This window comes from Cebus imitator, unplaced genomic scaffold, assembly GCF_001604975.1.
Source record: "Cebus imitator isolate Cc_AM_T3 unplaced genomic scaffold, Cebus_imitator-1.0 Scaffold79, whole genome shotgun sequence".
In the NCBI taxonomy this organism is placed as follows: Eukaryota; Metazoa; Chordata; class Mammalia; order Primates; family Cebidae; genus Cebus; species Cebus imitator.
In genome coordinates, this window is record NW_016107394.1 from 578,075 (window position 1) to 600,879 (window position 22,805).

The following is a 22,805-nucleotide window of genomic DNA, read 5'->3' on the forward strand; positions in this document are numbered from 1 at the left end:
CAGCCTGGGAACCATCACGATGTGTTGTTTGAGCTATAAGATAAATAAAGACATCTATTTCCATAATGGTAACATGAGGAGCTCTGAGGACACACTATTCAAGGAAACAACCATAAACAGTGAGGTACACATACACTCACACACACACACGCACATATATCTGTATATATAGTTATACAACCATAAATATATACTGTATACACACACACATATATAGTGATAAAGACATAAACATTTAAATTATCTGGAAATTGCTCTAAGGGCATAAGGTCAATAAAAAACAATTCAAGAAAATGTATTAAATCACTGTAAAAACAATGAGAGACTTTGCTATTTAAACTAAAGCCAGCTTTGGCCCTCCTCTTCCCCACAGCTCAGCATACTTATCATAGCTGATAGCTCCATTCCAAGTACATGTAGCCAAGAACACAAGGATTTCTTCTCCTTCCCCTAGACCTTCCTCAGCTCTCAGTCTAGACCATCAGTATATATCACCCCAGCTCCATATTGCAGAAGCTAAACTCCAGGTGAGTGCAACCAAGAGGTCAGTGACTCCCTTCATCCACCCAGCCCTCACTCATAGCTGCACTCCAGGCATAGCTGTCAGAGAATACTGGGGCCCCATTACCCTTTCCTCAGCTCAATCCTAAGATACAGTATTCATCCCAAGAGAGACAAGCTGAAAATATTATATGCTATTCTGCCTGTGCCCTGTTTATATAACAGGAGTTTAATTCCAAGAGTAAAGGGACACAGAGGAATTAGAAATTAATAACAAAAAATTACAAATTCGCAAATATGTGAAAATTAAGTAACATATTCCTAAATAACCCATGAGTCATAAATCACAAAGGAAATTAGAAAATGGTTTGAAATTAATGAAAATGAAGACTCCACATACCAAAGCTTGTGGGATGAAGCTAAACACTACTTTAAAGAGGAAAATGTACAGCAGTAAATGCTTTTAATGAAATGAAATAAATCAATAACCTAAACTTCCATTTTAAGACTGGGGAACAAAAAGGAAGGACAAACTAAACCTAAATCAACCAAAAGAAATAAAATAATGTTTAGATTATAAATTAATAAAATAGAGAATAGAAAAACAATAGTCAACAAAAGCAAAGTTAATTATTTGATAGAAATGAATTTCTAATTGTAAAACTTCTTGAGACGAAAAATATAGGCATAGATGATTCACTGGCAAATTTCACTAAACACTTAAAGAAAAATTCATATCAATTTTTCATAAACTCTTTCAAAAACAGAAGAGTAAACACATCCCAACTCATTTCATGAAGTCATTTTGTCATGATGTCAAAACTATGCAAAGGCATCATAGAAAAAGAAAGTTATTAACCAACATTTCTTGTGAACACAGATGAAAACATCATCAATTAAATAAAGCAAACTAAATCCAGCAACATATAAAAAGGATTGTACACCATGACTAAGTGGAATTTATTCTAAGAATGCAAGGTTGATTTAACTTTTGAAAAAAATCTATAGAACAATCAGTAGGATAAAGAGCAAAAACTACATGATTATCTCAAGGATGTAGAAGAAGCACTTGACAAGATTAAACTATCAGTTTTGATAACAACACTCAACAATATAGGAAGAAAAAGGAACTCTGTCAACTGATAACAGACGTTTATGAAAAACCCACATGTAACCTGATCCTTAATAGAGAAAGTCTGAATGCTCCCCTCTAATGTAATGAAAAAGGCAAGGATGTCCACTCTCATCTATTGTCTTCAACATTGTCCTGGAGGTTCTACCCATAACAGCTAGGCAAGGCAAGGAAATAACGTCCAGGGAAAGAAGAAGGTAAAACTATTTCTATTTGCATTGACATTATCTTTTGTATGGAAAATTCTAATAATTTTCTACTAAGTTTTTTAATCCACTAAATATTAAAACTAATAAATGGGTTCAGAACAGTTGCAGAATATGAGATCAACTAAAACATTAATTGTATTTCTATACACTAACAATGAGCAATCTAAAACTGAAACAAAAAGAAAAATTCCATTTACAATAGTATCAAAAAGAACAGTTAGAAATAAATTTAATTGAAGAAGCATAAGACTTGCACACTGAAAACATTGTACACCAAAATATTGCTGAAATAAACATGGAACAGTATGTCATAAATGTAAATTGAACAACATGTCATATTCATGGATTTGAAGACTTAATATTGCTAAGATGGCTATAATTCCTAAGTTGGTTTACAAATGTAATGTAATCACTGTCAAAATTCAGTCTTGCTTCTTTGCATTAATTGGCAAGTTGATCCTAAAATACATACAGAATTTTAAAGGTTTCAGAAAAGCCAAAATAATCTTGAAAAAGATGAGCAAAGTTAGATGCTTCACATTTAGATGTTACACATTATATCAAAATTTACGGCATAGCTGCTGTTCTCCAGACAGTACGTAGTACTAGCACAGGACAGACACATACATCAATGAACTGGAATTGAGAATCCAGAAATAGACACTCACATGTCCTGTCAGCTGATTTTTAACCAGGGTGTCAATACAGCTCAATGAGGAAAAAAATGGTGTTTTCAATAAATGGTGCTGCCACCCAAATTTTCACCAACTAAAAAATGAATATACAAAATGTGATAGAGCCATGCAACGGAATATTGACTCAGCTATAAAAAGGACTGAAGTACTGATACTTGCCACACAATGTATAAACCTTGAAAACAGGGCACTAAATGAAAAAAGCCAGTCACAAACGCCCAATATTGTATGATTTAATTTATATAAAATCTTCAGAATAGGCAAATCTATAGAGAGAGAAAGCAGATTAGTGATTGTTCAGGGCTGGGAGGGATGGAGAGCAATGAGGGTGTGACTCCTTCTGGATAAGGTGCTTCTCTTGGAGTTGGTGAAAACTTACTATAGATCATTGGAACAAGTGAGATTAAGTACAGCCACATAACTTTGTGAATATACTAAATACCGTTAAGTTTTACGTTTTAAATGAACGAATCGTAGGTATGTGAATTGTATCACCATAAAACTGCTACATGAAAAAGAATTAAAGATTACATAAAGAAGATAATTTTTAATTCCTAGCCTATAAAAATAAGAAGAAAAAGATTAAATTCATAATTGCCCTGGAATTACAATCAGTGATCTATAAAGATAGGGAATTCATACAAAGATACAACAAAAGATGAAATAACATCGACAGACAAACTGCAGCCCAAAATATGTACAGGAGAATATCGAGGGAAAAGTGGGTGCAATTCTGTAGGATGATTCGGTCTCTGAGGTGCGGACTGGTGAATTCCATTGTAACGGCCACTCATTTTACTGCCCCACTAACCACACCCTGGCCTATTTGTGCCATCTTTTAGGACATGAAGACATATTTGCCTCAAGGTGGGAAGAATGAATGTGGTTGGTTCCTCCAAGGCAGGTCTGCACTTTAACTCTCTGGCAGCATCCAGGAGTAACAGAGAATCCCTATGTCCAGATGAAGAGCTAATAGTCTACCATCCCTCCCCACAACAGGATATCTTATCCTTTCCCCATGATACAGAATGAAATCCATCCCTAGTGAATAGAAACAATACCCGCAAAAACATGAATATTAAATACAGTGAAGAATCCCTAAACACATTATTTCAATGGGCTGTGAATTGACAGGAAATAACCACAGGTACAAAAACTGACAAAAAATTGACAGAAAATGCACACATGCACAAAAACTCTTTAACATTAGATTAAGTAATAGAACATTAAATTCAGAATATCATAAAAAGTGTCCCCACACCGAGGTATATATGTAGCATATCTTATAGTGCCTTTCCTTATTCTCCAGAAACATCAGTGTGGAAGGAGAGGGGAGGGGACAGCAAAGCCACTGACAACTGTCTTTAAATGTCAGAGTACTGACAAATCAGTGCCTGATTTCCTAACTAGCCATAGTCCTTAGGCCAGTGGATCCTTAGATCTTTCATCTTCATTCTGAAAGAACATACACAAATCAGCTATACATTTAATGGGAAAAATAAAGAATTGTTTGCAGACCCTCCTAGAATTCAAAAAAAAAAAATTCAGTGTCAGCTAGGCCACACCTAATTGTGTGTGTGTGTTGGGAGTGGTGAGGAAGCAGACTCAGTGTGTACATCTCCAAAACCCAAAGTGGCCTACTCCGAATGGCGCATCTGGCTGGGCGCAGTGGCTCACACCTATAATCCTAGCACTTTGGGAGGCCGAGGTGGATAGATCACCTGAGGTCAGGAGTTCGAGACCAGCCTGGCCAACATAGTGAAACCCCGTCTCTACTAAAAATATAAAATTAGCCAGGTGTGGTGGTTCCGCCTGTAATCTCAGCTACTCAGGAGGCTGAGGCAGGAGAATCACTTGAACCTGGGAGGTAGAGGTTGCAATGAGCCAAGATCATGCCATTGCACTCCAGCTTAGGCAAAAAGAGAGAAACCCCATCTCAAAAAGAAAGAAAGAAAAAAAAAAAGAATGGTTCATCTTTGTTGTGATTGGAAATGCAAGATGCAATATTTTTTGTTTGCTGTGAAAGAGATGTCCCAGCATGGGCCTCAGACCACCAGACCACTAAAGGTTTTACTAACGTGGTGGGCTACATCATCTTTGTAGGGTATACCAGTGATCCATGGGAGTTTCTGTCATCTCTCATGATTAGCGTGGTTTCATCATCTCATCAATATAGTGGACTAGTGTGATTCTCTAAGGGATGTCTCGAACTGCATTGTGATAGAGATCCAGAGAGACAACGTAGTCTTGAGTGCACAGGGTTGTACATTATGACTATGTGCAAACTGTTTCTATTTCTCAGTTTATCTCATGGATGGAAAAATATCAATAGCCACAAAACATGCATTGGAAGCTGTGTTAATCTGATCTAGCACAGCAGCAGCAAATAGGGCTCCTATTTGGCTGTTTGCAGTCATCTCCTGTCATTCCCCATGCTCACTTTCTCTCTTTCTCTCTCTCTGTTTTTCTCTCTCTTTCCCAGGAAACTAAATATTAAAAGGAGACATGGTGAGAAATTCTATCTCTGCATCCTGGCTCTTTAATGGTGCTATTAATGTCTGTCATCCCCTTCCAATACTGATTCCAAAAATTAAGAATAAATAAGGTTGCAGCTATCCCACAAGGGAAGTGAAGACTATATCTGGAACTCAGAGGTTTCACTGGGGCACCTCATATGTTCCATATCCTATAGTAAAGGCATATGAAATACTATAGCAACCCAATAAGGGAAAGACCAATGAGAACACAGACCTTTTGGGAATAAAAATTTGGGTAAACCACCAATCATAGGGAAAGCTAAGGAAAAGGTAGTGTGTATTAGGTTAGTGGGCTTAAAGAAAATGATAAATATAATCCATTGTCTCATGACCAGCTACAAAACTGAAGACTGTATTATCTATGCATTTTTATGCAAATATATTAACCAGTTGTTTTCCCTTTCCTCACTACTTTGTATAAGGAGTGAGGATATTACTTAAATTTACAATACATCAGGTAGATCATCAGACTACAAAAATCCATGCCTGATCAAATTGGGAGAATTGTTTACCACTTGGACTTTCTGGATTTGCAGTGAACACAATGAGAGGCTTTCTAATTTCCTCTTTTGACAGAGAGAAGGAAAGTTATGTAATATAATATATATCTACATATATATTGAAAAGCTGACACCTGTTAGGTAAATGATGGCGCCATTAAATATATTTGATGAATAGCAAAAAGAGTAGACTGTGATGATCTTGAACATGTTTGCCCTCACATCCATTTATTTCCCTTACTCTACTCTGCTCAATACCTCCAAGGAGCTGAATCTTGCAGGCTAGATACCTCAGCCCTCCACGTCAGCCATGTTCTAGTTGGGTTTGGCCCACGGAAAAAATTAGTTAAGTCTGAAGGTGAATCCAGCAGATAGGGAATTTCTTCCAGCCCCTCTCTGTTTTGAGCAGCTTCTCTGGCACTGTTGCATTTTCTCCACATTTCCACCTTTCATCAGGGTGCCATAGCTCCTGAGCTCCAGTAATACCAAGGAGATTCCAGCCACAAGGCTGTAGTAGCTTGCTGCAATCCACAAGGCAGTAGTAGCTTGCTGCAGTCAGGTTACCTCACCATCACCTGCCTGGCTGTCAGGTTTCTCCAACACATAAGTAACAACATCCTTTGACAATATTTGTAGTGGTTTCTGATTTTCTGCTTAAATGTTTTACATTTTATTGCCCAACAATTTAAATTCCAGAAAACTTCACTTACATATGAACTAGAAAGATGTTGTAGTATAATTTTTAAAGCTTTGGATAAAAATAGTTAATATGTAATGAAAATATTTAATTTTTTCAGTCACAGCAAAAAAAAATGGGAACAGTTTAAATGTGACTAGGGGCATGATTTTTTTATGAGAAGCATGTAGTATGTTTCTAACACAAAATGCTACACACAAGTTTTTTTCAGCCTGCATGATCTCAAAATAGATTTAGTTAATAAAGCAAAATGCAAATTGAATATTGAATATGTAAAATAGAATGCATTGAGGCCGGGCAAGGTGGCTTATGCCTGTAATCTCAGCAGTTTTGGAGGCCACCGAGGTGGGTGGATCACAAGGTCAGGAGTTCGAGCCCAGCCTGGCCAACATGGTGAAACACCGTCTCTACTAAAAATACAAAAATTAGCTAGGTTTGGTGGCAGGTACCTGTAATCCCAGCTACTTGAGAGGCTGAGGCAGGAGAATTACTTGAACCGGCGAGGCAGAGAATGCAGTGAGCCGAGACTGTGCCATTGCACTCCAGCCTGGGTGACAGAGCAAAACTCCATCTCAAAAAAAAAAAAAAAAAAAAGTAAAATAGAATGCATTTACTTGATTTTAAAATTTCTGAACAATTCTATGAACTCTGTGTTTGTGTATGTGTGGGTGCATGTGTATATATTCAGCAAACATTTAAAGACCTTCAAGGGAATGATGCTCGCCACTTTGTTTTCTTTTTTTAAAATTATATTTTAAGTTCTGGGGTACATGTGCAGATTGTGCAGGTTTGTTACATAGGTATACACATGCCATGGGTTTGATGCATCCATCAACCCATCATCTACATTATGTATTTCTCCTAATGCTATCCCTTCCCTATCCCTCCACTCCCTGCTATTCCTCCCCAGACCCTCATCCCCAGGCCCAAGGCTCCAGTGTGTGATGTTCCCCTCCCTGTATCCATGTGTTCTCATTGTTCAACACCCACTTATGATGACATGCAGTGTTTGGTTTTCTGTTCTTGTCAGAATAATGTTTATCTCTAGCAAGCACCTCCTAAGAAAAAAAGGGGAAGACTATCAAGAGGGGACAAAAGGCAATATTGTGCCTTAGATCAGATTTTTCAGAAACAAAATTCTGTGATGGATATTTGTGTGCAGAAAACTTATTAAAGTGTCCTTTCTGAAATAGCATCCATAATAGAAGTAAGGGAGGCCTGATTGAGCAAAAGGGGATCTGAACCTCCTCATGCTTATAACAGAGGCCACAAGTCTCATGGGCACTCCAGAGTTGAAATGACCCTTCAGAGTTGTCTAGGCCAGGGGGACAAGGCCTCCGTACTCCTGTATTGACCAGTCATTGGATAAGTGCCCCTAGTAACCTTGGGTGTGGCAACCCCACTGGTCCAAGGGCACTTTCTAGAGAGGGACTCAGCTGTGAGCTGTCAGCACCCAATACTCCAGAAAGCTATTAAAATCATGCCTTCATTCTGAAGAGAGGATTAATATGTGTAAGCTTTAATTTCTTCTTAGGTTATAATATAATGTTTAATAAGGAACCATTTCCCTAAGTTAAATTTCTTAGGTTCTTTCCAAGTTTCCATGCTGTATGAAAATCCAATGGTAAAATCTTTATTAATAATTTTTTTCATATCTTATTTTTCCTTGAATACATCACTTTAATTTAAATTGCTGAATTTGAAAAGATAGCGATTTACAGCTCCTAATCATAACCTTATTTTAAAAATTTTAACTTTCAGGAGAAATGTACCAGTTTATACTCCCAATAGCTGATGGTGAGTATATTCTGCTCATCTACACTCAGCAATATTGTGGCATTTTTACTTAAATCTTTGCAAATTTACTAGTTGGATAGTGACCGCTCATTGTTTTGTTTTATGACTTCTTGATTACTACTAATTCTGAAGGGACAAGTTGTTGTTGTTGTTGTTGTTGTTGTTGTTGTTGTTGTCTTAGTGCTGTTTTGTTTGGAGATGGAGCCTTGCTCTGTCACCCAGGATGGAGTTCAGTGATGTGATCTTGACTCACTGCAACCTCCACTTCCCAGGTTCAAGTGATTTTCCTGCCTCAGCCACCCCAAGTAGCTGAGATTACAGGCAACTGCCACCACGCCCAGCTAATTTTTGTATTTTTAGTAGAGTTGGGGTTTCACCATGTTGGTCAGGTTGGTCTCAAACTCCTGACCTCAGGTGATCCATTCCTTTCAGTCTTCCCAAATGCTGGGATTACAGGCATGGGCCACCATGCCTGCCCAAGTCTTTTTTGTTATTAGGATTGTCAGGTACTTGGTACTAAGCCAAACAGTTTAAAAACATAAAGATTTTTTTTTTTCAAATATGGCCATAAAATTTCTTTTTAAATAATAAAATTTTTATATTTGCTATTTATAAATGTTTCATGACTGTAAGCAAACATTTTAGCAAATGCTATTAAACAGACCATATAATGCCCAGTGAACAATATCCACTTCTAAATGATCTGATTGAAAGCAAGAAGTGATACTGACTGTCTTGTATAATGTAACTAAAGTTAATGAACAAACTGTATGCATGGGATGTTATCTTTAAAGCAAATGGAGTTTTGGTTTTGTTTTCTTGTTTGTTTTTTATCTCTCATTCCCTTTATAGCTACTCAGTGGAAAACATTCTTTCTTACCCCATAAAAATGTTGACAAGCAATATAAGTTTCTTGCTTATCACAGAAAATAGAAAGTCCTACTTGTTTTTGTTTGTTTTGTTTTGTTTTAGAGACAAGGCCTCACTCCTCATCCAGGATGGAGTGCAGTGGCATGATCATAGTTCACTGCAACCTCAAATTCCTGGCCTCAAGCAATTCTGATCGTTCTGCCTCAGCCTCCTGAGTAGTTAGGGCTACAAGCGTAAGCCCTATCATGCCTGGCTAATTTTTAACTTTTTTGTAAAAATGGGATCTTTACAAAAAAGATAAACTTTATATCAGTATATAGTATAGACTGGTCTCAAATTCCTGGCCTGCAGCAATCTTCCTGCTTCAGCCTCCCAAAGTGCTGGGATTATAAGCATAAAACACCACCCTGGGCCAAAAAGTCCTACTTAAAGTTATAAAACACGCTTTAAATTTAGAAATCAAAATAATTCAGTTCAATAAATTAATCAACCCTTTCATCTTCATTCAAAAATAATACTCCTCCCTGTTATCTGAATTAAAGCTGGCTACAGGTAGTCTTCAGAACATCTATAGAGAGTCTTCTTTGGCTTCTCAACTCTTTCACACACTCATATCTTACTAGTTATTATTTTAACACTGTCAAGGTCAAAGCTAAAAGGAAAAGGAAACCAATATTAAAAAAAAAAAAATTTTTTTTTTTTTGAGATGGAATTTCACTCTTGTTTCCCAGGCTGGAGTGCAATGGTGCCATCTTGGCTCATTGCAAACTCTGCCTCCCAGGTTCAAGCAATTCTCATGCCTCAGCCTCCCAAGTAGCTGGGACTACAGGTACATGCCACTACACCTGACTAATTTTGTATTTTTAGTAGAGATGGAGTTTCATCATGTTGGCCAGGCTGGTCTCAAACTCCTGACCTCAAGTGATCTATTCGTCTTGGTCTCCCAAAATGCTGGATTATAGGTGTGAGCCACCATGCTTGGCCTAGTAAAATTCTTATTTATTCTACATTGTCATAAGATGTTTTCTTATATGCTAGGCTTAGTGGTTTGGGGGGTTTCTCTCGGACTCCTTTTGGGAGTTCATCAAAGTCTCCCAACAAGCATTACTGGTCTCTCACCAGAGGTTCCTTCCATATCCCACAGGTTTTCCCTAGTTCTCTTCTGTTGGGGCTTTACTGTGCCTCCAGACATCCCTACTGGACATCATCTAAGAGGAACTTCTTACTGGCTTTCTCATATGTGCACAGTGTACTTCTGGTCCGCAGGACACACTCAGGCAGTCTTTCATGAGCAGATTTGTGAGAGTAGTATGGACCCTATATATAAAACAGCAATTCTTTTTACTCTACCACCACAGAAACTCTCCCTTTTCTGATCTTCAGGTTTTTCAGAGAGAGTCAGTTATCAGTGCACTGTCCTCCTCAGATCTCTCTGAAAGGAGCCATTATATCTCTCCCCAACCACCTGATGAGACAGTGAATAAAATCTTAATAAATCTTTCTCTAAAGTAGTCCTCTTCACAAATCTTGTGATGAGAACCCCATTTAACAGCACCTCCTTGTGTCATAAGATGCTCTGTCCATACTACCTCTTTATCATAATTTTCTGATATCAGAGAGAGAAAAAGAAAAGAAGTTTCTCAGCAAACAAGGCTCTGACAACAAAAGGTGACAGTTCTTGCAAAGACACCATTTGCCTTTTGCTTAAAATACTAAGCTAGCTCAACATTATGGTGTGTAAAAAGACATTTGCAATTTTAAAATGCCAAGAAGACTGTTCTATATGTGTTTCTCTATTTCCTCTTTGGGCATGCAAACTAGTTGGAAAAAAGATAGTCTTAAATTTCACTTTTTAGGCTATTATCTTTATGTCTATGTATTAGTCCGTTCTCACACTGCTATAAATATCTGAGACTGGGTAATTTATAAACAAAAGAGGTTTAATTATGTCACGGTTCTGCAGGCTCTACAGGAAGCATGGTGCTAGGGAGGCCTCAGGAAAGTTACAATCATGGCAGAAGGCAAAAGGGGAGCAGTAATTCACATGGCTGAAGAAGGAGCAAAGGGGAAGTGACACACACTTCTAAACAACCAGATCTCATGAGAACTCAGTATCCAAAGACAGCACCAGAAAGGATGGTATTAAGCCATGAGAAACTGTCCCTGTGATCCAATCACCTTCCACCATGCCCCACCTCCAGCAATGGGGATTCCAACTCAACATGAGATTTAGGCAGGAACACACATCCAAACCGTAACAGTCTATAATAACTTTTTAATTATTTAGTGAATTGTGTATTCTCATTATCACCTGATCTGTCTTCCTTGACAGTGTGACAACTCACTTTAAAATTTGGCATCTATGATTTTTCTGCCTCAGCCGTAGCTAGGGAGGAAAAATTCAGTTTTAACATTGTATTACAGCAATCAGTGAAGTTGTTCTGTTGGATTCATTAATACAAAAAGTTTCTCCTACCACCTCACATCTCTTTCTAGGATTTTTGTGTAGGAACTATGGCAACCTTATATTTCGATTTTATATTCTCCAAAATATCGGGGTATAATTTTTGCTTCCAAACCATTAGAAAGGCAAATTTTGAATCCTTGCATTTCACAAGGTAAATAGTAAAGAGATTGTTTTAACTTTATGTTTTTAATGTAAACTAAGGCCAAAAAAAGAATACTATGGCAGATCTGAATTCTCTCTCCTCTTAGTCTGAAACTCTAGCTGTCTATTCTATTTAGACCAGAGAAAATGTACAAGGCTTTGTGTCCAGATTCCTACAAGCCATCCAGGAGGTCACAAGTTCATCCTACTTTCCATTTCTGGTTTCAGGCCCTGAAGCGTATAGAAAAAAATCCTGCTTTTCCTGGGGTTTTAAATGGTGGCAGAAGCAAGGCTCATGGTAATAAGACCTAGATCAAAAAGTTATTTACTTTATGCTTTAGGTGGTAAAAACACAATTAGCATCTATCAAATGCATTTCAAACTCAAACAGTACTTAAACAACAGTTAAATAAAAGTAGACTCAGTAAGATCAAGGAGTCATTATCTTTGCTAGTTAAAGAGGTATGTATCAGTCACAAAATCAGCAGGAAATAAAATTCATTCAGAATAACTTAAAGTGAGAGATGCCAGTGAAAAACTAATTATAGAATAATGGACATGGCTCAGGAAACAAACAAGGTTTGTTAGTCCATTCTCACACTGCTATAAATAAATATCTGAGACTGGGTAACTTACAAAGAAAAGAGGTTTAACGGGCTCACATTTTTGCAGGCTATGCAGGAGGCATAGCAACTTCTGCTTCTGGGAGGCCTCAGGAAGCTTTCAATCATGGCGAAAGGCAAAGTGGGAACAAGGCACTTCACATGGTTGGAGCAAGGGGAAGATGTAATCCATTGGAAATTACATTTCAACATGAGATCTGGATGGGGACAGAGATCCAAACCATATCACAAGGGATGCTGAGATACCTGGAGACTGGTGATAGTGAGAAACTATTACTATTCGAGGGGCCAAAGTGGGAGGAAGAAACATTGTCATAGCAGAAGGTCTCCTCCAACTCTACATTCTCCTTCTGGTACCTTTCGTTTTGTGAGCCCAACCCCAAGTCAGCTCATAAGAGAACCTGCCGATACAGTCCATTTCAGTCAACAGCCTAAAGCATGTAGAAAAGCACAAAATAATGGACAACGGAAGTAGAGATTAAGAGGACGGTAAAATTAATGAGCACAATTTTCCAGTCAAAATATATCACCTAAAAATAGATATGTCATAGTCTCTGTCTTTGGGGAAAAAATCCATTTGTGAACAGACATGAGAGCAGTTGGAAAGATGAGGGATAAGAAAAAAGAGTCCCTAAATAGCCAGTAAGCTCCAAAATAGACCTTGACTCAGACACAACCTGAAATTCTATTGCTGGCCATTGCACAGGAGACCTGAAGTGGAGGAGGGAGGGGCACGTCCTAGGAGAAGTACATATTTGGTAGAAAGGGGAGAAAACATCCCCAAGAAATACCCCAAAATTGTCAATTAGCATCCTTTCAGAAGATTGTATGTAATGATATTCAGTGAACTGTGAAAGCATGTGGCTGGCTGTAGTTATTAGTTATTGCTGTTATTAACAGCAGTCCAGGATGTTGTAGCTAATAAAACCCCTATCATGACCACATTGAGCCTCTGTGCAAGTATCTTACTTTGTTGTGGTGGATATTGGCTAACTCAGGTCCAAATCCACCATTCTATAGACTCTGCTTTTGATAATAAGCCTGCAACTCATGAATCAGAATCACCATTTGGTTCCCTGCTATGTTCCATTAACTGGGGGAGGCTAGGACACTGGAAGCTGCTGTAGGAACAAGTATCTCTATCATGTTTACTTATTGTACCTGTCAGTGCCATCATAGCAATAGTTCTTTGCCTATCTACATTGACTCCAGTTTCTAGTTTTATTTATTCTCCCACACCTCCAGCAATAATCTCATCATGCCCTCAGAAGAAATAGAACCAACCATCAGCGGGCTGTGTTCAGGGATCTGAGTCCCAACTCCATGAGAAGCCTTTCTCTGGTGTTGCTGAGGTATGAGCTGTAGCTGGGAAGTCCTCCTTCCTCCAAGGTTGGACCTTGGCCTCATGCTCTCCATCCTTTGAGGTGCTAAGTGCCAGAACCAGAAGAGCAGCACCCTATTATTATAGGTCAGAATATAAGCTCTTGGGGGCACTCTCCACCAAAATTATAGTTTATAATAAACCCAAACTTTTCTCTTTGTTCCCAAAGCCATACGAGTAGAGGAAACTTCCGGTAAGCATTATCCCTGCGTTCCCTTTTTTCCTTTCAGTTCTCTAATACCTGTTTATCCTGTTTTTTGTACTAAATGCTCCTGTTACTCACCAGTGTGATTTATATTTTTCGATCTAGAGCCTGACTAGCATATCCACTTCAACTTTCCTTGAGGATAAGGTCCAAGCATAGCATTATAAATCCCACCAGATTAAAATATTTTTGTATTTGCTTCTTGTTAATCTTGAGGTCTTAAAGAAAATTAACTTATTTGAAGATGGTATTTTCCAAAAGCAGGAACACACTGTTAAGCAATAAGCATGACATTACTTCTTCTGAAGAAACTATACAGATTGGAGTTGAATTAAGCATAGTTATATTTCACAGAATGTTTGTGCTAGACATCTTCCCTGAAGAGCTGGAAGAAAGTATGAATATTTGACCAAATACAGTTAGGTTACTGACAAGGCAATAAAATATTTATTTATTATACTAGCTGCTAAATGTGGAAGTCAAGGAGGCCAGAGGCAAAGGAAAGTAAAAATATTTGGAACAATTAAGTAACCATGGGCACAGCAAGTTGTCTACAGTAAATTTTGTTTATAAGATTTAGTAATTTGAAATCGTTAACTCACTTTTTATTCCCACTTGAGAGCAGGGTAATGTTATTTATCTCTTTAAAGGAGAAGTTTAAATAATAAGTAGATACTTTCTCTTTTTCCATTTTTTTAAACAAAATAATTCCACATTTGAAAACTAAGCTGGGTCATTGGTTAACAAAGTCTTTGAAAATGATACATCTCGAATGCAAAAATGTTCTTATTATCATCACGACTATCAAAGGAAAAGAATGATATCCTTGAGAACCTTCAGCTCATATTAATCTCTCTTAGTTCACAGTCTTCTTACTTCAAATTAAAGTTGTATTTTGGGAAACTTTAAACACAAGCATGAGTCTAAACATATTAACTTCTTCGAATGGCGTTTCACTCAACTATAAAATGACAAAGACTAGAAAAGACTGAAACATTCATCTGGTTATTTGCCATGCTAAAATGGAGAACTTTTAGCATAGCCTGGCGTATCTGTTTAGTCTTCACACTATACATGATGGGGTTCATTACAGGAGGTATTAGTAGGTAGGCATTGGCAATCAGAGTATGCACATAGGGTGGGGCCCACTTTCCAAACCTGTGAACAAAGGACAGACTGATCAATGGAATGTAAAATACAGCAACAGCCCCAATATGGGAGATACATGTGCTGAAGGCTTTCTTCCTTTCTTCTGGGAAAGCAATGCTGAGAACAGTCTTAATGATCAAAATATAAGAAACAACAATAAAGATGGAATCCACCCCAGCAGTGGTAATCAGAGCAGTCAGTCCAACTGCACTGTTGATCCTGGTGTCTGTGCACGAGAGCCTCATCACATCAGGGTGGAAGCAGTAGGAGTGGTGGAGCACATGGCTGTGGCAATAGGACAGTCTTGTAAGAAGCACCACCATAGGAGTCAGTGTTAGTGTTCCCCTGGTGATAATTGCTACTCCAATCTGTGCTATTTTAAGATCAGTTAAGACAGAAGAATATCTAAGAGTATTAGTAATGGCCACAAAACGATAGAAAGCCATGGCCAACAGCACTGAGGATTCCATGACAGTAAACAATTGAATAAAGAACATCTGGGACAAGCAGGCATTACAGCTGATTTCCCTCACATTGAACCAGAATATACCCAACATGGTGACCAGAGTGGATATGGACAGGCTGGGGTCAGTGGTGGACAGCACGGAGAGGAAATAGTACATGGGTTCGTGCAGGCTGGGCTGAGTGATGATGATGAAGAGGATCAGGCTGTTTCCTGAGAGGGCAGTTACATAGAGGAAGCAGAAGGGAATGGAGATCCAGGTGTGGAAGGCTTCCAGCCCAGGAACACCAGTGAGCAGGAAAATGATGGAAGTAGAGGTGATATTCTGAAAAACTGACATGCTGAACTCAAAAGGCAGAATCTTAAGCTGAGTGTCTGGCAATGATAAACTGTATTTATTTGTTATGCATTCAACCTGAAATTATTTCACCAAGTAAACATTTATAAAAGATAATGTCTATATTATATAGAAATCTTATAAAGATTGGTTAATGACAACAACAAACTAAGGCCACATCAAACATAGGAGCAGAAAACGGGAAATGAACAGTTTCCTAAGGATACAGAATTTCTACAAAAACAAGGACATCAGCATTCCATCTCATTTAAGTTCACATGTCTGATAAGTGACTTCAAGTGGTAGGTAGTCAGCAAATATTTGTTGAAGTGTGTTCAAAGCATTGTATGATATTTTAGACAATTAGTAAACATATATGCAGTGATTCTGATACAGTAACTGAATTACATTAGCTTTTAGAAGCCTGTTCAAAAAAAAAAAATCTTCTCTTCATCCCCTGCTACTTTCTTTCAATCAAAATCAGATCCAATATCTCCAATCAATAGCCAACGTTTGTTGATCGCCTACTATCTATTAGCAGGGTGATAATACCCTGGATAAGCATACAGTCTATTTGCAAAAGCAAAACTTAAACTGTACCTAAGAAATTTTCATACCACATAACAAGTGTGAGATAGATACAAAAAAAGTATGCTATGTATAAACAGGAATTAAAGGGCCTCCAATATAAAAGTACTATGGATCATTTGATGTTATTAATTTTTATCCTGCAACCCAAGTCAACTTTGTTTACGACTGCATGTTATACATTTTAACTGGGTTAAAATGCTCTGGCATTTACAAGCTGGCTTAGCACATGGTGAATTACTAAACTGTATGTGCCTCACTTTCCCCATCTCTAAAGTAACAATAGTATGCATATCCCATAGGACTGTTGTGAAGATTAAATTAATGTATGTGAAAATGTCAGCAGAGTATCTCACTATGGTAAAAACTTACCAAATGTTACTTATTATCATTAAAGAGAAAAATTAAAGTTAAACAAGTATACACAAATTGTTTTCCTACATCTATCCCCACCCCTATCCTCATTTATCTACTTGTCTCTTTATCTGGTAACTGAGAAAAAAAAATGGGAATATTCTACGTTTAACTTAGGCAATATCCACTTATCCACTGGTTACTACCGCTTTCTCATTTCATCTCTTCGTCCTCTACAGCTATTTTTTCTCATCCTTTCTTCGTCTTTCCAGGTTATAAAAAAGAGCTCTTACTCCTTTCCAGACAACCCCCATTGCCTAGTATTTCAATCTATCTTGGATATTAGTTTAACATCAAACATTACTGAGTGCAAGCTGCAATCCAGACTGAGATATAGAGCCAAGTGAAGTATTGCACCTGCCCTAAGGATCATTAAGAAATAATAAGATACTTCAGAAAACAAATGTGCAAAGAAACAAATAATGAGACTGCATTTAAAATACACACACACACACACACACACACACATATTAGAAAGTTGGAGGGGATGGAGTCAAACGGCTTCTCTAAGTAGAGAATTGTGGAGTAGAGGCTAAGTGAAAATCATCATGAAAAGAAATTCTAAGCATATTCAAAGGCAATGGGGTTTCAGATATTTTACAAATGCCACTAACGTGTGAGATACAAAGCACCGAAAGGTAGTGTTACGGGGTAAGAGAGATCGAGTATAGAATTATCTTCTTCACTTCAAAAGGGCAAGAGATTTGTGCTATTCATACAATCTATAGAAACATGTGATTTCTTCCTCAACCTAAATATAATTAATAACAACAAGAACAATGCTCTTCTTAACCTGCATCCCTGCTGTGTGTATCCCCTTTTCTACGTCAAAAACTACTAAAGTGATTTGTCTATCCTTATTTTCCTCCCTCATGGTTCTTACCTTTATTTACAAAAGAAGGCATACATGAGGCCAACAAACATATGAAAAAATGCTCATCATCACTGGTCATTAGAGAAATGCAAATCAAAACCACAATTAGATACCACCTCACGCCAGTTAGAATGGCGATCATTAAAAAATCTGGAGACAACAGATGCTGGAGAGGATGTGGAGAAATAGGAACACTTTTACACTGTTGGTGGGAGTGTAAATTAGTTCAACATTGTGGAAGACAGTGCGGCGATTCCTCAAGGACCTAGAAATAGAAATTCCATTTGACCCAGCAATCCCATTACTGGGTATATATCCAAAGGATTATAAATCGTTCTACTATAAGGACACATGCACACAAATGTTCATTGCAGCACTGTTTACAATAGCAAAGACCGGGAACCAACCCAAATGCCCATCAACGATAGACCAGATAGGGAAAATGTGGCACATATACACCATGGAATACTATGCAGCCATCAAAAACGATGAGTTTGTGTCCTTTGTAGGGACATGGATGAACCTGGAAACCATCATTCTCAGCAAACTGACACAAGAACAGAAAATCAAACACTGCATGTTCTCACTCATAGGTGGGTGTTGAACAATGAGAACACATGTACACAGGGAGGGGAGCATCACACACTGGGGTCTGTTGGGGGGAAATAGGGGAGGAACAGCGGGGGGTGGGGAGTTGGGGAGAGATAGCATGGGGAGAAATGCCAGATATAGGTGATGGGGAGGAAGGCAGCACATCACACTGCCATGTGTGTACCTATGCAACAATCTTGCATGTTCCTCACATGTACCCTAAAACCTAAAATGCAATTTTAAAAAAAGAAATCTGATTTCTGTTTTTGACCAAAACATACTTCGTTGCATTAGTTGTCTGTGGCAGCATAAGACATTATTAAAAATTCACTGGCTTTAAACAAGACACATATATTACCTCACAGTTCTGTAAGTCAGATGTCTGAGCACAGCAAAACTACCTGCACTACTCAGGATCTCACAAGGTTGAAATTAAAGTTCCAACCAGTATCGTGTTCTTAACTGGAGAGAAGTGTCCTTACAATCCTCACTCAGATTGCTGTGGGAATTTAGTTATTTGTGGTATATGGTTGAGGTCTCCAACTTATTGCTGGGGCTCTTAGCTATAAGGTCTCCAATTTATTTTTGGGGCTCTTAGCTACCCTCAGTCCCAGCCATGTGTTCTCACAACATGACATCTTAGGTCTTCAAGTCCACCAGGAGAACCTCCTTCGAGTTTCTTGTGTCTTTTAAAGACTCCTATGATTAGGTAAGGCCTAGCAGGATAGTCTTCCTTTTGATTAACTCAAAGTCAAGTAACCAGGGACCTTAGTTACATCTGTGAAACCCTTTTGCCATATAATATAATGTAATCATGGGAGTCATATCCCATCACATTCACAGGCCCCACTCACACACCCAAGGGATGGATATTGCTCAGGATAAGTACACCAGGATGGGCAGAAATCTTTAGGGCCCTTTTAGAATTCTACCAACCCCACCACTCAAGGCTATCCAATCACCAGATCTTTATAAGTTCAACTTCTGAAATGTCTCTTGATTGACCATATTTATCTCCCAGTTTCATCAGTGACCGTCCTCCCTACCCTCAGAAACTTTTTATATACCTATCTGGGTTTTTCCTTACTTCAGCAAACTACCAAATATTGCAAGCTCTTTCATAATAATGTGCTTGCTTAATTCATGTAGTTCTCTCTTTTTTAAATAAGACCAAAATTTTTAGATCCACTACTTGATCCGTTGAACCATGTATAAAGTCAACATGAATTTATTTCGGGAAGCATTTGGTGGCAATCAGCTAGTCTAAGTCAAGTCAGAAGAACTTACTTCTTCTCTGGAGTTATATTCTTTTATATTTATGCATCTAGAATAGTGTTTATTCCATTATATGATTAAGGGTTATTTGAAAATATGCATCTGTAACAAAATTAAGTTACTGGAAGGTAGATCATTGTTTTCTCATCATTATATTCCCAGTACCTTGAAATATATTTTGAGAAGTGTGCACGTACAATATATACATGTTAACATAAATTCAATCCAAGAGTTGTTTACTGGCCAAGATTCTGAACATATCTCAGGACCTCAACACTTTCAATTTTGTCTATTTAAAACATACTGTGTTGCCTGAAATTGTGTGTGTGTGTGTATGTGTGTGTGAAAGAGAGAGAGAGACAGAGAGACAGAGACAGAGAGAAAGAGAGAGAGAGAGATTTGGAGTTTTACTGATGGAAGACTCTGTCCTAGTATTGGCGAATTAACTTATATTTGCCCTCCCATTTGTTGAGAGTAATTCTCTTCTTATTATATCAAGATAACACTCCAGACCCACTATAAGAATGTGTTTCAAGTTCTGTGCTGGGCTACCTTGACTTATCTGTCTTCTCTGATTACAGAGTCAGTGATATGGTTATGGGGTCATACAAACCTAGGTTCAAATTTTGTCTCTGCCACCAGCTAGCTGGAGTTCTCCAAATAAGCACTTTACATCAGGTTCCACTAACGTGAAACTGATAGTTCATCAATAGCATTACTTTGTAAGGATTAAATGAGATAACATTGTAAAATATATAATATGCTGACCAGTGCCTGGGATGTGGAAGTCACTTGATAGTGGTAAATGAAGATGAGGATGAGGACAAGAACGGCGGTGGCAGTGTGTGATGGTGGTAGTGGCAGTTGACCTTAGGACCTTCAGTGGCAGTTATAACATATGACACAACTAACCAGAAAACTTAAAATTACATGGACACGTTAACAGCCTGCTCCAAGCAGCAAGATAAATTGCTCATAGACCAATCATACCCCCTCAGTTAAAATAGAATGTCCCTAGAAAATACAGATTTCAGAAAATAGATTTCCACAATTTTCCTTAGGCACCCATGAGAGCTTTCTGCTATTTATAAAGTCTCCCTCATTCTTAAAAGAAACCAGAGCATGTAAAATCTAATGTTTTTCCTGAATGCAGCAGTTTTACTTACAAAGTATAAGGATGTGTTCTTTCCTGCACTGTTTTCCAGAAAGGGGCCTGAGGAGCTGGGGATGTGTTCTACCCAGAAATAGGTAGCATATATAAGAAGCCGTATCTCAGACTGCCTGAAAGCTCTTAATAAACCCCTGGTGGAGATTTCTCCAGCCCCCGGAGTATGAAGCTTCCAAAGGGTCCTTTTTACTTCGTGGCTTCCTTCTCTTTCCACTTCATGCACTTTTATAGTTTCCATGAATGAACTGCTGTTATAGGTCTTTGAATTTATGTGTTGATAAAATTTTCTTAAAAGTAAATTTGTGAGTAACCACACCCTCCCAAAAGAAACCACAAGATTGCCGCTCATCTTCACACCATTCCCATACCCACCATCACACACTGCCACTGCCATTCCTGTCCTCATCCTCATCTTCATTCCCATACCCAACTGATAAATTTATCTTCCTCCTGTATTATTTAGGTGAAGTTTGTATATTTTTAGAAACCCCTCTGCTTCTGCTTCACTCTATTCCCCCCCAAAAATCTTCATTTATCCTTTCATGGAGCATTTGAAGTAACTTTCATATTCTAGGACGTCATACTGGTAATACAGAGAATAGAACAGAGTCTTTTCCCTCCAGAGCTCCTTGTGGAAACAGACATAAAACTCAGTGACAAGGAATATTTATGATGACAACACAGAAGAGCTTGTGTTTATCCTGAGAAACTCAGCACCAGGTCTGTCAGGAGACAATGGAGCACAGAGCGTGGGAAGAACAAAAGGACTAATAACAGACTCGGCTCACTTGGAACCCTGGTGCCAGTGTGGGGGAAAGTGGCAAGAGGTGAAGGTAAATAGGGAGACAGGATTCACGTTAGGCATGAAGATCTTTCAGGCATCCTAAGTCATTTGAATCTAAATAACATAATACAAATTACTCAGCATGGAACTTTATCTTTCCCATTCCCTAGAAAAACACATTTCTACAGCTCCATGTGAAGCAGCTGAGGAAGTCAGGAACCTTATCTGAGAATCCCTAATATATTTCAGTTCTCTGCTTGGTGTCAATATCAACCTGAATGGTAAAAATATCACATTTTCCCTCTAAACTCTGATATATCAGTCTACAGAAATGTCAATTTAGAAAACATTCTCAAACAGAACCTCAATGTCCCATCACCTACTCTTTCAAATTCTACTTCAGATTAACCAGACTACTATTTTCAGCATTGGTTCTGACAGGTTTTTAAATTGTTATTATACTTTAAGTTCCGGGGTACATGTGCAGATCATACATGACTGTTACATAGGTATACACAGGCCATGGTGGCTTGTTGCATCCATTCCCCCTATCATCTGCATTCAGTATTTCTAATCTAATGTTATCCTTCCCCAATCCCCCCACCTCTTGCTCTCCCTCCCCTATCTCTCCCACCCCCCAGCAAGCCCCAGTGTGTGATGTTCCTCTCCCTATGTCCATGTGTTTTCATTGTTCAACACCCACTTATGAGTGAGAACATGCAGTGTTTGGTTTTCTGTTCTTGTGTCAGTTTGCTGAGAATGAGGGTTTCCAGATTCATCCATGTCCCTGTAAAGGACATGAACTCATCCTTTTTCATGGCTCCATAGTATTCCATGGTGTATATGTACCACATTTTCTTTATCCAGTCTACCATTAATGAGCATTTGGGTTGGTTCCAAGTCTTTGCTATTGTAAACAGTGCCACAGTGAACATACATGTGCATGTGTCTTTACAATAGAATGATTTATCATCCTCTGGGTATATACCCAGCAATGGGATTGCTGGGTCAAATGGTATTTCCATTTCTAGACCTTTGAGAAAATGCCACACTGTCTTCCACAATGGTTGAATTAATTTACACTCCCACCAACAGTGTAGAAGCACTCCTATTCCTCCACATCCTCTCCAGCATCTGTCTCCAGATTTTTTTAATGATCACCATTCTGACTGGTGTGAGATAGTAGCTCAATATGGTTTTGATTTGCATTTCTCTAATGACTAGTGATGATGTGCATTTTTTCATATTTCTTGGCTGCATAAATGTCTTCTTTTGAGAACTGTCTGTTCATATCCTTTGCCCACTTTTTTATGGGACTGTTTGTTTCTTTCTTGTAAATTTGTTTAAGTTCTTTGTAGATTCTGGGTATTAGCTCCTTGTCAGATGGGTAGATGGCAAAAAATTTTT

At 38.2% G+C, this 22,805-nt stretch overlaps 1 protein-coding gene across 1 annotated transcript; it reads right to left on the bottom strand.

Annotated features, from left to right (window-relative positions):
* Nucleotides 1–14,124: 14,124 nt before the first annotated feature.
* LOC108307462 (olfactory receptor 51F2-like) lies at nt 14,125–15,707 on the bottom strand. Its single transcript, XM_017532826.2, has one exon. It carries the CDS (start codon nt 15,705–15,707, stop codon nt 14,709–14,711), a length of 999 nt encoding a protein of 332 aa, XP_017388315.1. The 3' UTR covers nt 14,125–14,708.
* Nucleotides 15,708–22,805: the final 7,098 nt, after the last annotated feature.

Bases quoted from the DNA above. Each gene is read 5' to 3' on its own strand.
- LOC108307462 (XM_017532826.2), bottom strand. From the start codon at position 15,707: ATGTCAGTTTTTCAGAATATCACCTCTACTTCCATCATTTTCCTGCTC.